This window comes from Sus scrofa, chromosome 10, assembly GCF_000003025.6.
Source record: "Sus scrofa isolate TJ Tabasco breed Duroc chromosome 10, Sscrofa11.1, whole genome shotgun sequence".
Taxonomy (NCBI): Eukaryota; Metazoa; Chordata; class Mammalia; order Artiodactyla; family Suidae; genus Sus; species Sus scrofa.
In genome coordinates this window covers 19,963,638-19,981,908 of record NC_010452.4, presented here as the reverse complement: position 1 = coordinate 19,981,908, position 18,271 = coordinate 19,963,638, and the positions used below count along the sequence as shown (strand labels likewise).

The 18,271-nt window shown below is 44.5% G+C and overlaps 2 protein-coding genes across 2 annotated transcripts in view; one reads left to right on the top strand and one right to left on the bottom strand.

Moving 5' to 3' along the window:
- ASPM (abnormal spindle microtubule assembly) overlaps positions 1–10,393 on the top strand; it is a 68,165-nt gene extending 57,772 nt beyond the window's left edge. Inside the window, 3 exon segments of the mRNA XM_021064478.1 lie at positions 897–1,073; positions 3,110–3,279; positions 6,486–10,393. Coding sequence (XP_020920137.1) covers positions 897–1,073; positions 3,110–3,279; positions 6,486–6,588 — 450 coding nt within the window. The 3' untranslated portion in view covers positions 6,589–10,393.
- Positions 12,949–18,271, bottom strand: part of FBXO28 (F-box protein 28) — a 32,744-nt gene continuing 27,421 nt past the window's right edge. Inside the window, 1 exon segment of the mRNA XM_003130584.6 lies at positions 12,949–17,540. Within this exon segment, the coding sequence (XP_003130632.2) occupies positions 17,146–17,540 (395 nt within the window). The 3' untranslated portion in view covers positions 12,949–17,145.

Sequence of the window (18,271 nt, the reverse complement as noted above, 5' to 3'; positions counted from 1 at the left end):
TAGTTGTCCTTGCAGAAGGTGAGATCCTTGCCTGAGGGCCAGAGGGTGGCAGGTGGTGGAGCCAGATGTGGGTCCACGTCCATCTCGGTCCAGAGCCGAGGGTCGGTGCACGGTGGCGTTATATCAGAAAAGCGGAACCCCTTCTAATCCCATCTGGCAAAACGCTGGGTTCGAGTCCCAGCTCTGCAGCTCGCTGTCGGTTACTAAGCCTCTCTGTGCTTCCTTTTCTGTAACGTAAAACAGGAGGTGGTCATTGTACCTTCCTTATAATTGTGTGAGGATTAAATGAGTCATGATGCACAGACATGCTGAATAAGTGCTGTGTTCACATTGCCTTGTCGTTTTTATCTTAGTGCCATCAGCTTACCTGTTACCGCACACATTTCAGTATGAATCTAATGATGCAGTCAGATAACTGAGACATGAAAACTATACTCTAGACTAATAGTCATCAAATTTATTTTATGTCAAAGCAAGCTCACCTTCCTCTCAAGAAGCATGGAATAGGGTTACAAGCATAAACCTTGTCTTTATCTCTGTCTTACCCTGTGATTCACTATCACAGATATGTTATCTTTTTTTCTGAGAGGTTCTCACAAAAACGGCCTTATCTGCAAGCTTGTTTTTATGTACATCAAGGGGTGCATTTGCAGAGGTTTTTAGATTTGGTTCATTTTTTCTGCAACTTTAGTTTGGGAGGAAAAGCAGTCAATGCACGTGTGCATATAAGATGGATCCAGAAATGGCAGTGGCCTCAGAAAGTCACCAACTTCTAAAGCCCTTTGCACACACTGCTGGTGGTCCAAAGTTTGGCTCTAAGCTTTCTTCATGGCTAGGCTGTGTCTAAGAGTATGTGTGTTTGTTATAACTAATAATTCTGCTCTCTTCTCATCCAGTATGAGAAAACGACTCCGGCAGTTTATGATGTAGAAAATTCCGTAGACACGCTGCTGGAGCTTCTGCACATGTACCAGGAAAAGCCCGGTGATAAAGTTGCAGACAAGACCAGAAGCATTTTCACAAAAACGTGTTGTTTGTTAGCTGTTCTACTGAAGACGACAAACCGAGCTTCTGTGAGTATTCATCCATTTCCTCTCTTTGAGGTGATTTTTACACGTTCTTAAGTCTAAGACGTTTCTACTTTTCCTTCAGTGATGATCACAACTTCAGTAGGGTTTTATGTGCAGTCACAGCTGCTTTGTGTGCTGATATGAGTTGTTTCTTTGTGTGTATGTGTGTGTGTGTGTGTGTTTTAGGGCTGCACCTGCCACATGTGGAAGTTTCCAGGCTAGGAGTTGAATCGGACTGTAACTGCCGCCTACACCACAGCCACAGCAACAAAGGACCTGAGCCACATCTGCGACCTACACCACAGCTCACAGCAATACTGGATCCTTAACCCACTGAGTGAGGCCAGGGATTGAACCCACGTCCTCATGGATGCTAGTCAAGTTCATAAACCACTGAGCCAAGATGGGAACTCCATGAGATGTTTCTTATATATCAGAGGAGCTGGGCTGCAGAAGTAGACTTTATGGCAGCCCCGTCAGTCCCATTTCCCGTGCACCTGAGGGAAGCTGCCCAGCAAGGTCGAGATCCAGAAGCTCACAACTCCTCCCCCTCCCGCTGGAACGTGAAGACGTTTCGCGCGTTTCTCTGCTGAGGCCTCTGAGTTACCCTCTCCAGGTGTTACAGTCATCGTGGGGGTGACCACAGGCCGGGAGGGGCCTTGATCCTGAGGACAGAGGGAAGGCGCTGAAGGACGGAAGCAAGGGTGGTGTCTGGTTGTGGTACGACCCTCCCTTCGGCCAGTGATGGAGGGGTGGATTTGGGAGCGTGTGGTTATGGGGACCGCTAAGGAAGGCAGCGAGGGTAGACCGGAGCTGTCTGGGCGAGGTCCATGCCTGACAGAGGATTGCGTCAGTGAGGGCTACGGGGGTGACTGGAGACTGAGGACATAAAGTCACAGGACTTGGGAACTATGTGGAATATAGTGACTTTGATATTTGCCATTTTATTTTATTTATTTATTTTTTTTTTTGTCTTTTGTTGTTGTTGTTATTGTTGTTGTTGTTGTTGTTGTTGCTATTTCTTGGGCCGCTTCCGAGGCATATGGAGGTTCCCAGGCTAGGGGTTGAATCGGAGCTGTAGCCGCCGGCCTACGCCAGAGCCACAGAAACGCAGGATCCGAGCCGTGTCTGCAACCTACACCACAGCTCACGGCAATGCCGGATCGTTAACCCACTGAGCAAGGGCAGGGACCGAACCCACAACCTCATGGTTCCTAGTCGGATTCGTTAACCACTGCGCCACTACGGGAACTCCGATATTTGCCATTTTAATCAGGAGATACAAGTACAATTTTTGAATATCTGCCTTCTTTATCATTCTTCAGAATTCATTCAAAATGAAGCTGAACTCGAAGAGCTTGGCTTTTTATTGTTAAAAGTTCATAATTCGGAGTTCCCTTTGTGGCTCAGTGGGTTACGAACCCGACTAATGTCCACAAGGATGCAGGTTCAATCCCTGGCCTCACTTTGTGGATTAAGGATCTGGCATTGCTGTGAGCTGCGGTGTATGTAGGTCACAGACATGGCTCGGATCTCATGTTGCTGTAGCTGTGACACAGGTCAGCAGCTGCAGCTCCAATTCCACCCCAAGCCTGGGAATTTCCACCATATGCAGGTGCAGCCCTAAAAAGCCAAAAAAAAAAAAAAAAAAAAGACAGCTCATAATTTTTGCAATTGATTTTGCTAGCATAGAAGGGCTACAAAATTTGGAGTGCCTGTCATAGCTCAGCAGTTAACAAACCCGACTAGTATCCATCAGGACGCAGGTTTGATCCCTGACCTCACTCAGTGGGTTCAGGATCTGGTGTTGCCATGAGCTATGGTGTAGGTCACAGACACAGCTCAGATCGGACATTGCTGTGGCTGTGGTGTAGGCCGGCAGCTACAGCTCTGGTTTGACCCCTAGCTTGGGAACCTCCATATATGCCTCGGGTGCAGCCCTAAAAAGACAAAAAAAAAAAAGAAAGAAAAAAGAAAAGAAAGAAAAAGCTACAAAATTTAATGCTTATTAATTTAATAATGCATACTTTCTTTTTTAGGATGTTCGAAGTCGGTCGAAAGCTGTTGACCGTATATATAATCTCTACAAACTTACGGCTCATAAACATAAAGTGAATACTGAAAGAATACTTTGTAAACAAAGAAAGAATTCTTCTCTGAGCTTGGCCTGTATTCCAGAAACACCTGTAAGAACCAGAATGGTCTCAAGGTGAGCAGACAATGTGCCCTATGGTTTTCCATCACCGTTCCTTCCTTCCTTCCTTCCTCCACTGAGCAAATGTTTATTAAGAACCTGCTATAAGCAGGAACCTGTGCTTGACAGTTGGAGAAACAGCACAGGAGCAAGAAGAGACTCATGAGCACATCCCGAGGAGATGAACTTGGGAGTGAAGGAGGTGATGAACCCGCCGCTCCGAGTATTCGTGGTTATTCGGGAAGTCCCTGGCATGAAGCAGTGACACGCTAAGGCTGGTGGCAGCTGTTTATAGGCTCTGCCACATCACCTTTTCCCCGCGTGGAGGTCACGCTGCCCAAACAGCAGCTTCCAGCTCCCCCCATGGTCTCCTGAAGCCTGAAGTCTCTCCTTCTAGAGGAGGTCTTTGAGGCCTTGTCTCAGTTTCCCAGAGCTGCTGGAACAAGGAGCACAGACTCTCTCACAGCTCCTGAAATGGGGAGCTGGAGATCAAGGTGACAGCAGAGCCTCCCTCGGTCCGAGGCTCCGGGCAGACCCTTCCAGGGTCGTCCAGGGTCTGGCAGCTAAGTGTGCTTGGCTCACTGCTGTGTCTCTCCATCCTCTGCCTCCATCTTTTCAGGGCTTCTCTACACACACACACACACACAAACACACACACCCACACCCACACCTAACTAGGTCTCACCTAAGGACACCTGTTGGATTGAAGCTCAGTCCAGGTAATACAGGAGGATCTTAGCTTGGGATTCTTAAGTTCATCTGCAAAGATCCTTTTCCAAATAAGATGAGAGTCAAGGTTTTGGGGATCAGGGTGTGGCTATATCTTTGGGGGCCATCAGCTTACAGCAGACCTGTGAGGGTAGCGATGGCTTAACTGGCTGAAAACATGTCACTTTAGAAGTTGTTTTTGGTTTTTTTTAAGGGGTGGGGGTTGTTAGCTCAGCTGGGTAAGTGAACAGATACCGCTGTCCTTGGCAGAGAGTGGAGGTGGCACGGAGCTGGGGCCCTGCTGCAGGCGTGGACTAGGTGACTGTGCAGCCTGGAGCTGTTCACGTGTCGCACAGGAGGATGAGTGTCGATGAGCAGCCAAAGTAACAGAGACTGTGCTGCCGCTGGCCTAGGGCATAGCCAGGGGCCCGCCAATACCGGGGAGCTGGAGGTCCTCTCTGGGATGAAGCTGGGAGCAGGGAGAATTGAGAGGACAGGACAGGGGGTGGGGGGTGCTGGTCATGGAGAAAAACGAGGTGCCTATGGTGGGAATCGGAGGAAGACCCCGACCAGCCTTAGAAAATCAGGTCTGTGGTTCTGGGCAGAAGAACCGATCGAGAGGTTAAACTAGGGCATCCTTCGAGTCCCTCCCTCCCTCCTCCGGCGATTCCCCCTGGGTGTAAATCCCACGCGTGGACAGCTCTCTCTCTTGGTCTGGGTTATAGGGCAGTTAGCTTTCTAATTCCTCGTAACTGTAAACTGTGTAAGAGTTGTAAATTGGATTCATGCATGCGTGTTTTCACAGTATAATGTAAAATCATAGTCTATTTGCTTGAAATTTATTAGTGGGAATGATTTCTACATTTTTATTTAAGGACAGTATATTTTAACATTAATTATGCTGTCTAAACTATTAAGAAATGAATGAGTAGATTTTTTTTTTTTCCTTTTGATGTGGTCAGATTTGTAGAAGGTGAAATTCCAAACAGCATGAATGCACCGTTTATGTGGATTTGCAGTTCAGTGAGTTTTGACAAGTGTATACAGCTGTGAAACCTCGGCCACTGAGATAAAATATTTCTGTCACAGCTGAGTTCCCTCGTACCCCTGCAGTTGATTCTCTCCCGTTCACCCCTAGATTCTGGGAACTACTGTTGAGGTTTCCACACCATCAGTTGTGCCCTCTCTGTGTTGTCCCGTACATGGAGTCATACAGTGCACAGCTCTCTGGGACCTCGTCATGCCTCTGAGGTTCTTCCGTGGCCGAGCCCTCCTGAGAACTGTGTTCTTTCTCCTCAGAACGCTGTTCCTGGTACAGATATGCCCAATCTGTGCGGCCACCCTCGTGAATAGCTACTTGGCATTTTCACAGGGAAGGACCGGAGGATGGAAATGCCTCCAGTGGTAGGGCTTCACCTGAGAAGGATGTCTGCGCACCCCCCAGGGATGTTACTGAATCGGTGAAGTAGGAGATTGTAAACCCCAACTCAGACGCAGACCTGGGAGGTGGGTGGGGGGCATCAGAAAAGAAGAGAAGTTCCTGTTGTGGCTCAGTGGTAACCAACCCAATAATATCCATGAAGATATGGGTTCGATCCCTGGCCCCGCTCAGTGGATTAAGGATCCAGCGTTGCTATGGCTGTGGTGTAGGCTGGCAGCTGTAGCTCCAGTTCAACCCCTCGCCGGGAACCTCCATATGCTGTGGGTGTGGCCCTAAAAAGCAAAAAAAAAAAAGAGAGAGAGAGAGAGAAGGAAGGAATTAAAATGGTCATTCTTGGGGAAAGAGAGAGGAAGCAATTTCAATCACTGGCATGTAATCAGCCAGCCTGGTTCTGTCATTTTCCGTCGGCAACGTGCAGCTGTCCAGCCATGGAGAAGGCAGACGTTTGGATTCTATGTGGACTCCACATAGAACTTTCTGTTGAATTCAATAGCGTTAACGGCATTTGCAAAGGAGGTTCTACTGGTGGACCCAAGTCCGACAGGAAGGAAGGGAGGCCTCCTGCTGGGGGCAGGCGTGTTCTGGGATCCAGTGACACGGGCGGCTCGGGGGACGGAGGCTGTGAGCAGTGGATGTTTAAGGCACAGGACGCGGCCACATTCCACATGGCGGCTGGAGCTGGGGTCTCGGGCTGAGCCGCCAGCAGCACTGCTGCACTTTGTGAGGGTGACAGAGTCTGTGATGTGATCCAGTGACAAGGGGAGGATGGGTGAACCCAAAGGAAGGGGGCAAGAACTGGCGGATGGTGGGGGGTAGGACTCGCTCCTGAGATGGGACAGGAGTTGAGAGAAGACCAAGAACCAAGGTTACAGACAAAACCCCCTGGGGTTTGCTAGCCGAACAGCCTAAGCGTCCAAGGAGCCGGGACCACCCTTCGGGAGGATGGCGCGAGATGGTCTGAAAGCCCTAAACGGCGACCGCGTGCGGGGCCGCATCTCGTTAAGCCAGTGTGGCGGAGGTGAGCCTTTTAGGAGAAGGACCTGACTAATACAAGGGTTTATTCTTCTCACAGACTCAAGCCAGACTGGGTTTTGAGAAACGATAATGTGGAAGAAATCCTGACTCCTCTGAGAGCTCTGCAGATGGTGATGGACACGCTAGGCCTTCCTTACTAGGAGCAGCAAACGCCGCAGCGCAGACAGTGAAAAAATACAAAAACTGGTGGTGCCCCTTACATAGAGAGCTGTTGGCTTTCCTTGTGCAACTTTTCAAATGCCTTTGTATTAAAGTCCAAAAGATACATGTAATAAACTTTTTCTATTCTTTTATGTAATAGCTCCATGCAGAGGACAATTTCATGTCATAAAATGATTCCAACACCGTTATCCATGTCTGTTACCTTAAGTTATTGTATTCGTTTGAATATAATCCTATTCCTAAAGGGAAAAGGTTAGCTTGTTATTCCTGTCATATAGGTAAATGGAGGCATTTATCTAAAATAACTGTTGGAAATTTTAAGGTTCTGCCAAGTGGAGTTCCCACTGGGGCTCAGTTTTAAGGCCCCGAGGTTGTCTCTGAGGATGCAAGTTCTAGCCCCAGCCCCACGCAGTGTGTTAAGGACCCCGTGTGGCTGTGGCGTAGGCTGCAGCTGCAGCTCCGATTCAACCCCTGGCCCAGGAATTTCCATATGCCCCAGGTGCGGCCTTAAAAAAAAATAAAGTAAAAGCTTCTGCCAACTCACTTGGAAGTGAGAAGAGGGTAAAATAACCCCCTAAATGCCATAGAAATATCAGACTATCCAGGTAGGTGAGTGAGCCGCTCTGCGAAAGTTAGAGGAATCCAACAACCCCTTCACCCCTTAACCTTATAACACAAGTGGGGTTATAATTTGACCTGGGAAGAGCAAAGTGTTACTCGTAATAGAAATTTGTTGTCTAGTCACTTAGCACAGACCTGAGCATGATTCAGTGTGGAAATATGACTAGTTATTTTCTGGAGCTTTGGGCCCCTGTTCCCAATACTGAACCGGTGGGATTCCGGGGCCTGCTGGAAATCTGACTGGGTCCCAAAGCCTGTCCAGGTACGGGGGCCTGGAGAGGCCTTAACGCCTGAGGTAAATCAGCAGTAGCTTGAAACTGCTACTTAAAGACTGTTTAACTACTTCAAGAGTTTGTTGGAATAAAGAGTAGACCTAATTAGTCAGAAATTGTCTGAGTTCCGGTTAGAATAGATCTAAAAAACAAACTGACATATTAAAGAATGTAGTGAAATTAATTGGAATTTTTTTGTTGTTGTTTTTCAGGGGCACACCCGAGGCATATGGAGGTTCCCAGGCTAGGGGTTGAATCAGAGCTACAGCTACCGGCCTACACCACAGCCATAGCAATACAACTTCTCTATTTTATTTAGCAGAATTTTAGTACAAGCAGTTTATTTACTTGGAAAATTATACTGCTATTATACTCAACCAGCATAAGATGTTATTTATTTCCACTAAGATGTTTATAACCAATTAGTATTTGCACAAGAATTAGTTCTATGAAGTTAGACATGAAAGATGATTCCAGATGTTTTTCTATTGTTGGAGTTCCTTGTCGTTGCTCAGCGGAAACGAATCTGACCAGCATCCATGAGGATGCAGATTCAATCTCTGGCTTTGCTCAGTGGGTTAAGGATCCGGTGTTGCCATGAACTGTGGCGTAGGTTGCAGACAGGGCCCAGATCCCGTGTGGCTGTGGCTGTGGTGTAAGCCGACAGCTGCAGCTCCAATTAGACCCCTAGCTGGAAACTTCCATATGCCATGGGTTCGGCCCTAAAAAGACAAAAAGTTTTTCTATTGTTTAAAAACTAAAATTTTTAAAATTTTACATGTTATTTTCTTTTTGCATGAAGAACTTTCCTCCTAAATGTATGTGATGATCCATTTCAGGATCCTAAAGTTTTCTAAAAGCTGGAAGTCTTGTTTATGTTTGTGAGAGAGAGAGTGTTGGTGCATGGGATGAATGGTCTAGAGGTAATTAAGCCTTTTTTTTTTAGAAGTAGTTGTTTTCTACAGAGAAATTAAAGAAGAAATATAAGGTATTAACTCCTAAACCATTCTATGTGGGTGAGTTTACTACTGGTGAAGTTCGGTGAATTTTAAATTCACCCTCTCAAAGTGTAATTAACCCAAATTTCCAGTAGATGTTGTTATGACTGTAGAGTGTTATTTTTAATTTAGCTTTAAATGTATAATAGATAATGTTATATAGCTATGATGTTTGCAAGTGCGTATCCATCCTTGGACGTTCTCATCTATATATTCCTAATACAGCTTGTTAAGCTATACCTTATTTTGGCTTTCACACTTGAAGAAATTCACATTGTGCATTGTGTATTCAAAATTGTTGAATTTTTCTCAATAGGTGATTTTTTGGGGGGTTTATTATCTTTTAACTTCTAATTTTTCATTGTAGCAATGAAAGCTTATTAAAGTTTAAAACCTTTACTGATTGAGAAAAATATTCTCTTTTGGATTGCTTCTTGCTAGTAAAGCTTGCTAACAGGCTTGCTTTTCATTTTTATATTTTCCAACTGATTCTTCATGTAAAGAAAGAGTGATAAACTACTGCAGTTCTGCTTTCAATAAAGAGGGAAATTCCAATGAAAATGCTTATAATTTCTTGATCAAAAGTAAATTTGGGAGTTCCCGTCTTGGCGCAGGGGAAACGAATCTGACTAGGAACCATGAGGACTCGGGTTCGATCCCTGGCCTCACTCAGTGGGTTAAAGGTCTGGCGTTGCCGTGAGCTGTGGAGTAGGTTGCAGACTCGGCTCAGATCCTGCATTGTTGTGGCTGTGGTGTAGGCTGGGAACCTCCATATGGCACAGGTGTGGCACTAAAAAGACAAAATAAATTTGGAGTAAAAGTAATGCAGACCAGTATTTATTTATAACCTAAATTTGAACACATGCATATTTGTAGCTGTGTGTAAAAATTGCCAACCGGTTTAAAGGAAGAAAAAAATAGTCCCCAAACCGCTTATTTCAAGAAATGCTTATGGATTCATGGGTGGCTACCTAAAGCAGTGCTTGTGTAAATTATGGACCGTTTGTGTCAGAAAATTTTCCAGAAGCCAATTTCAAAAACAAGTCTTAGCAGAGTTTTAGTCAATGAATAATAATCTTTTTTTTTTTTTCCTTTTTGCTTTTTAGGGCCACACCTGCAGCACCTGGAGGTTCCAAGGCTAGGGATCGAATAGGAGCTGTAGCCGCCGGCTTACACCAGAGCCCACAGCAACGCCAGATCCTTAACCCATGAGGGAGGCCAGGGATCGAACCCACATCCTCATGGATCCTAGTTGGGTTCGTTAACCGCTGAGCCACAAAGGGAACGCCTCAGACTTGAAGCTGACCCAAATTAACCACAGGTCTTTCCTTGAAAAGCGTAAATCATCGAGACCACAAAGTTCCAAAGCACTGACGTCAGAGAGATGCTGCCGGAGCAACTGCTGTCCGGGTGGGAGACAGATCCCTGGTTCTTCTTCTCCAGCATCTCCCAGGGCCCTTTGGATGTTTGCACCAACTCTGGGAGGTAGGAATATTTTACAGATGCTGAAACGGAGCCTCGGAGGTATGAAGTACCCAAGCGCATTACTGCTGGAGCTGAGAGTAGGAGCCCGTTGCTTCTGGCTCCACACCGGACATGCTTGACTCTTACTCTCAGGTGGGTCTCAAGGTTGCAGGGAGTTCTGAAGAGGCTCCTGTCTCTTTCCTACCACATGCAGCCCAAGGTCCTTCCTCATCACATCTCTGCCCAAGGCTTCAACACCTGTTTCTCAACAAAGCAGCGTGGGATGGTACAAAAATTCCTATGAAATACTAAAAGTAATTTTGAGAAAATAATGAAAATAATTTTGAAAAAATATTGAAAAGAAATTCCTCCAGGAGGCACACCTGTAATAGCAAATTGTCTCCTGTGCTAAAAAAAAAAAAAAAAAAGGCACTTAAATATGCTTAAAGTTGGAGGGCCCTGTTGGCCTAGTGTTAAGGATCCAGCATTGTCACTGCTGTGGCGTGAGTTCCATCCCTGGCCTGGGGGCTTCCGCATGCTGCAGGTGGGGGGGGGGGGGGAAATGGCTAAACCAAGACTAAAGGAAATACATGCAGCCAAAGCCGCATCTATTCTGTACCCCGAATCTCTTTTCTTAGTCGCGATCTGGCTCCCTGCATCTCACCACTGTTATTTATCGCTTGCTTACTGCGTGCTGAGCACTGCTAACCCCTCAACATGCGTTCCTCTTTCGAGGAAGACAAGGGCTGCGCCAGGGCAGCACCGTGACTTGTAGAAACACGGGTTATCTGGAGCTAAGGCGCTTTCTTGTAAGCTTGCTTCAAGCTTTCAAAGGAAGCAGCAGCAGTGTAGGTCCCCCTTCCCGGCTTCGGCTTCACCTTGAGAAAACAGGTTTTCTCTTGGTCTTGAGACAGAAAGACACACCTTCAGTTTTGCCTTCCCGGACCCAGGATTTGTATTCGCACCATTGCCTCAGATTCTCAAGTAGAAACCGACTTCTGTTCCATGCAAAGAAAAAAAGAACGAAAACATGAAAGCTCAAAGCTCTTTGGTTGACGTATCTCTTTGAACAAAATGTATAGCATTTGGGGAAGTTCATCCCCGATTTAGATTTCCTTTCCAGACATCATTTGTACTTCTTGCTCGAATGTCCACCACTTGTCTTTTTCTCATAATTTCCTATAATTTTGCTTTCAGGTCTCACCAAAACCAGAGGAATGTATACAAACAAGTTGAAACACGTTTTCTGGATGACAGAATCATTGGTAATGAGCCCGTAAGAACTGTTTCAGGAATTAACGTGGAGAAGGTCATAAATAATCATTTTGTTTTTAAAGCAGCAGTATTGCTAAATATTCTTGGTTGCCCAACAATAGGAGTTTTTGATGTGGCAACAGAGCCACCTGGTGGACATAGAAATTAAGCTCTCCACCCTGTTCCACCCTCTGCAGACTGGGCGGTAGGTACAGCAGCTGCCTGTATTTTTCGGGGTTTCTGATAGCTCCATGACTAGAATGCGGTGACGGTGCTGGGGCAACTGATACCGCTACTGTCACCTTCGTCCTTAGGCACAAACTCATCTGTGATCTCTCTCACATATCTAAGGTCGTAACCAAAGCGGGTTAAGCATGCATCAAAGAAGAGTATTCTTCCTAATTTTTGTTGTTGTTGTTGTTGTCTTTTTAGGGCTGCACCCTCAGCATATGGAGTTCCCAGGCTAGGGGTCGAATCAGAGCTGTAGCCACTGGCCTTACACCAGAGCCACAGCAATGCCAGATCCGAGCCATGTCTGGACCTACGTCACAGCTCACAGCAGCACTGGATCCTTAACCCACTGAGCGAGGCCAGGGATCGAACCTGCCTCCTCATGGGTACTAGCTGCGTTCATTCACCTCATTCACCACTGAGCCACAACAGGAACTCTGTGACCACCAATTCTTTCACCCTGCTGGGGAAGAATACTATTTCTCTTTTCAATACGTCTTCCGGCTCCAAAACTAGATATTCAGAATTTCATCTCTTTCATAAAGATATAACTGTGATAGAGAATTACTGAAAACAAAATTCTCTGAAGTTCCTGTCATGGCTCAGCGGTTAACAAACCCGACTAGTATCCATGGGGATGCAGGTTCGATCCCTGGCCTCGAACTGTGCCACAGCAGGAACTCCTGAACGGCCTATTTAAGATGGCAGGTTCTAGAAGCCCTAAAAATGTTTCCTTTTACCCCTAAGCCTAGTATAAATCCATTGCCAAAAAACTTGGGACACAAGTTGTCTCCTTCAAGGCAAGGCTTGTCAGGGTTTTAAGTTCTATGTGTTTATAGCCTTAACATCAGTGGTTTGGGCATTGACTGCTTCTCATCAATGTGTGGAATGTTTACCTGTGTTTATTGAGTTTAAAGAACTAACGTAGACTCTGAGCTCCTAGGTGTTTTTACATGTAGCAGAGCACAGCAGAGTCACGTAAGCTTTGAGAGTCGGTTGTAGCTCAGTGGGTTAAGAACCTGACCAGCATTCATGAGGATGTGGGTTTGAGCCCTGGCCCCGCTCAGTGGATTAAGGATCTGGCGCTGCTTCAAGCTGTAGCGTAGGCCAAAGATGTGGCTCAGATCCTGTGTTGCTTGTGGCCGTGGTGTAGGCTGGCAGCTGCAGCTCCAATTCGACCCCTAGCCCAGGAACTTCCATATGTTGTGGGTGAAGCCTTTTAAAAAAGATTAAAAAAAAAAAAAATTACATAAGCTTTGGAGGCAGGTAGGTCTGGGCTGAAGTCCCACTTAGGCGCTTACTTGTGTAACATTGCATGTTGCTTCGTCGGAGGTTAACTTCCCTAGACAGAGTAAAACCTGTTTTAGTAAGCAATGGTGAGGACTAAACTAACATGTAAAACACACAATACAGCGCTTGAAGAGGCGGTAGCTATTAATATGGCATTTGTTAGAAACTCTATAATCTTTTGCGCATGAAATACAAAGAAAACAAGTAACACTGGTAACAACACATTTATTTACGTACCCTGTTGTGTGACCGGGAGGTGTTTTTCACTTTCCAGTAATTGAATTCGGTTTTAACAATTAAAATTCCAGAACGTAAGCTAGTAATTGATTGTTGCTCATGACCATAAGTAAACAGACATGGTACCACAGAAAGGAATTTAAAACACATCTAAACTTTTGGTATAGCTTTGATATGAACTGGTATACTTTGGCAATGGACCTAACAGATGACCGAAATGCTTCTAGAATTCCATGGTTCTCTTCAGACACAACAGGAAAAAAATTCAATTTAAGTTTGAATTTCAGAAATTTAACAAGAGTCTTAGGAAACTGGAAAAGGCCAACGTTACTTAAGTCTATATCGTATGTATCGCAAAGATCAATGTATTGCTATTAAAAATCATGGCAGTAGTCAATTAATTGCTAGTTTCATTTTGCAGATTGAGCATTTCTTGAAAATTCACTTTAAAGGAATTCAGATCCCAAATCAAGTAACTGAATGGCATCTCCGGTTGGATTTTACCTTAGAAATAGCCATTTCCAAGAGGCGGTATCATACACGGCACTTCCTTTCAGAATGCCTTTCTTCCTGGCCTTCGATCTTACAGCATACGATCATTTTTAGAGGGTTTTGCTAAGTATTAACAAATGCGTACTCATTGCTTGAGCAGGAGAGAAGAATGTGCTGATCACCACATATGAGATTTTATATTACATTAAATTAAAATTACATACTGTTGGAAACAGACAAGATAGGGAGTTCCTAGATCCTAGAAAATATTATGGCTAAGGAAATAGAGAACTCAAAAAAGGAATCCACCTCCAAGAAACTAATTCGGCATAGTAAAATAGAATTAAGTGCCCTGTCTCAGGAAAAAGTTTATTAATAATAAGGAACAACTGGGACATCACACATCGTTTCTTTGGAGATTAAAGTGCAGGCTATGAAATGGCATATAAAATAATGCATAAAATAGTGCAATCTTAAGGTGCCATTATTTTTATTACACATAGCCTATGTTCATATGTCCATTTTCTCTCAAAAATCCAGCTGCAGTGACACCTTTTAGCTTATTTATTAGGCATTAATTATACTCTGTTTTACCCACTTTAGGGGCTACATAGACTATTTTAACATTTTAACAAGTAGAATAATAGCGCATACGTCTTGAAACTACTAAATAGAGATTAAGGCAAGCCCCTATGAAGTTCAGTACTCCAAAAACACGATTTACAAAAAAAAAAAAAAATGTTGCTTCCAAAACCAGTGGCTTTAGACCGGATGGCACCCCAAGTTTTTTAAACAGAATGATTACTCGCATTACATCTGGGTCTGCCCCATTGTCTCCAAGCTCTTTACCTCAGAGAGGAGCTCGGAGGACAACAGGGGTCTGCATCCTCGCCTTCTAAACTAATCCATTCTCTCCGAGCATGTGCCCACCAAGTCCGGTCCGGGTGGCGGGGGCGAGGGGAGGCCGTCCCCTGCGTTCTGTACATCGTTCCTGCCACACGGGATCTGTCTGCAGTGTTGGACCAGCGTCACTGTGTGAGCGGGAATGACTCACTACATTAGAGACGTCTCCTCTGAAAGACAGCCAAGGAAGACGACAGGAATACTTGATGAAATGTTGCTCTAGACAACATAATATTGACACGGAGCGGAGCGTTTAAATTCTCTCTTGGGAAAGCGAATTTACAATGTTCCTGAAACATATGTCACTTTCGGCTGATGGAAACATTTCGTGATTTGTTGAAACTTACATACTATTATACTATACAAATGCAAGTATAATAGCCATCAAATTGGCCAAGGCAATCATAGCTTAACATGTTTGAGCTAGTCCAGGTAAGATCTGAGACTTAAAATGCAACTGTAGTGCTGTAATCTCCTACTGCTACGCCACATTCATGCATTTACAAGTGCACCTCATCAACCTTATGGGCAGGTGGTTACAAGTGTATACGGCAGAAATTTGGATTTTCAAACGGAAAACCCAGCTTCTAATACAGTGTGGATGCTTCTTAGGGAAGCCAAATACTCCTGTTAACTAATGGAAGACAATAGAGACACTTGGGGTATCAAGGTGTAGTTTAAAAAGAAACCCAGGAAACGTAAAATAATTCATTAATAACTGTTAAAAAAAAAAATCCCCTTGATGCATAAGGTTCATATTTTGTAAACCTGTAGACAAGTATTCTGTTCCTTAAAAAAGATTTCCTATTACCAGGAAAGCAGACTATTCAACACCAAGAGCAATCCAGGAGGCCTCCTCCAGAGTTGTGACAATATGGCTAAATCCTAGGATTACACGAGCGAGACCTGCGGAGACAATGAGTTCCAGACAGGGACTTTTATGGATGACCTTGGCTGACAAATGTTTTGGAAACTGTTTATTTTAGAGTTACCTTCCCAACAAACCACGAAACACTTGGATGTTATTTTACGGCTTTTCATTGAAAACATACTACATTGTAAATGGTGCTTCAGATTTCAGAGTTAAGACAAAGAACTGATCGAACTCTAAGGACAATATAAAGTCAGGACAATATTAAAAATGGGTAAGAAAATGTTTCATTTGGAGAGCTTAACCTAAAGGATGCATAACCATGTCATGGTGGACGGATAAAAAAAGGGCAGTGACCTTGTGCTTTTATTCAACTCAGGTACTTACCAAAGCCTTAGGTTTTATACAGGCGGCACACTGCCACCTGGAAAGCGACAGTACTCTAGATGACACCTAAGTTGATCTTAAATTACTGAAGCCCAAGGCAACAGTTGCTTCAAAGAACTTAACGGTCAAATCGTGACTACCTAATTTAGTACATTAAAATAAAACTAGGACAGTAATAGCTGAATGTTTCAAAAATACACAACTGGGGAAAAGAATCACTGGACACAATTTGGAGGTTGTTAAAGTGACCACGTAGAAGGTTGAACAGTGCAAGACATGCTTTTCCAGTTACAAGCTCACAACAGGAGTGCAAACGAAATTAAAGCTTTTGTTTAGAGTTGCGGGATGAGGAAAGCTTGAACGTCATATTAAAAAGCTTCCCTCAGGTCACCTCCCCCCACCCAGAAATGAAATGATCAAAATGCTTTTTCATAGTACGATTTTCTTCAGCAGACTTTCTTTCAATGGCAAAACTGCATCCCACAAGTTGGGTTCCTTCCTCGCACCACAGGGCATGACTGTTAGATCAATGAGCACGCACAGTGGTGAGCAAGGAACAGAACTTGGTACCAAGAGGTCTGACGCCAATGGAAAGAATTTGGGGTTCTGCCTCAGCCAGTGCCCCTGAACCCTACAGAGGGCAGATAACGCGATGGGCTTGAGGACTCTCACATTCCCGTAAAAGTGGAGGACAAATGGACTAACACATACCGCCCCCCCGCCCCCGAGGCAAAGCTGTCGTGGTGCAAGATGTTAAGCCTTAAACTAAGACGCTGCTCTAGAGAGTGGAGCAGGAGGGAGGTTCAAGACGATACCAGTGCAAGAGCTTTTCAAGCGAGCTGACTAGGCAGTGCATGCAGCCGTCCATGCAAACGTAGGACATGGCCCCCAAGAGAACTGAAAACATGGATCTAACAACTGGATAAGTCCCTTGCCAGTAGTTTATAAAAATATAGTCAATACTGTAGAGGCCCCTTCTACAGTCAATACTATGGAGTCCATTTTAGTTACCCATTACTTCAATACCAAAAAGCATTTACTACTTTTCAGACATTCCAGACAAAGGTCACTTATAACAAAAAGTCAACTTTAAAAAAAAAAAAACAAAAAAACCAAGATACTGTCCATTTAAAAAGTAGGTCTTTTCTTTCAAGTGAACAGGACATTTTCTGTATTAAACTTAACTTCTAGTCTGTCAAGACTGGTTTAAGATCCTTATGTAATGTGCATATATGCAGAGACAAATAAACTTACTTTAAACATCTGCACAGAAAAAAGTTAACGTCTTGAAACATGATAGAACAGGTGTGGTTAGTACAAATCTATTGCAAAGTAAAAAGGTTCTGTGCATCAGTCCAACCAGGAGAAGCGGGAGAAGACTGTCCCAACCGCGAGAGTTCAAGTTTAAGGTGTGTTCTGAAAGCCTAGAAGCCGAAGGGACACCGTGCTGCTCACGGCATCCTGATATGCGGAACTGCTCAAGCCACAAAGCCGGGGCTTCCTCTGGAGCGAGGTTTACTTCCTATTCCGGAGGCGTTTCGATTTCCTAAGAGAGTCTATGGCTTCAGCGGCCTTTTTTCGTTTCCGAGGAGACTCTTCATTCTGCCCAGACCCTGAGGAGCTTCCCACCGCACTTTCCATTACTTCTCGTAGTTTGCGTTCCAGCTCTGCCAACCGTGCGTTCTGCTCACCTATGATCTGGGTCTGCTCTAGCAGTTTCTGGTCCTGGTCTTGAAGCTGTTTCTGTTGTTCTTGCACTTTGGTGCGAAGCTCAGAAATTTCACGCCTGAGAACAGTCACCCCAGCACCGTTTGTCTTAACCTGCTGCTGGAGCTTGGTAACCTCCTGTCTTGAAGGGTTTTGCTTGGAGAAGAGCTGCATTGTTGTCAGGGCTGCAGAAGGTCCTGGAACTGCGGGAACAGAGTTTACAACACAGTCAGTCACTTCAACTGTCTCATCACCAGGAACACTTCATTAATTAATCTTATTCAAAAATGGAATATCCCTATTAATATTACTTCTGACGATTTCTTCTTTGCCATCTACTTGGTCTAATGGACTAACAGACACTGTAACTATAAATGAATTTGCATTCTGAGTCTCATGTCCATGTGGCAATATGTGGATTGCCAGCACATGGGGAAAGGCATTTAGTGGCATAAAACTTGTGTTTAAAATATTACAAACCATTCTGAGTACCTAGTAAAGTGCAGTGGTAAAATCAGAGTAGAATTATTTTCTTCCTTATTGCACACAAACATGAACATCTGAGATAGAAGCACAGGCCTAGCACGTTCTTAAGTCCTCCCTGTGGTTAATTATATGCAAGGCTTCGACATTAGCCCGACAACAGAGACACCATCAAAAAGTGAGTTACATCATACACAATGATCATGAAGAATTTCTGACATTGTGTAGAAAGGCTTTGGAGATACTCTGTTTTAGGAATAGCAGAATGTAACATGGGCATAAAAATCACTATTTGAAACTAATAACCTACTTTTAAAAAAGCCTCATCTCCTGAAGCTTTTTAGGACCAGATGAATCCATCCATACCCTAAAAGGCACCTAATTTTCCCCTCGCACATTTAAATAATCAGAATATTGTCCTTGACTGATGCATTCTTGTTTCCCTCTCTGC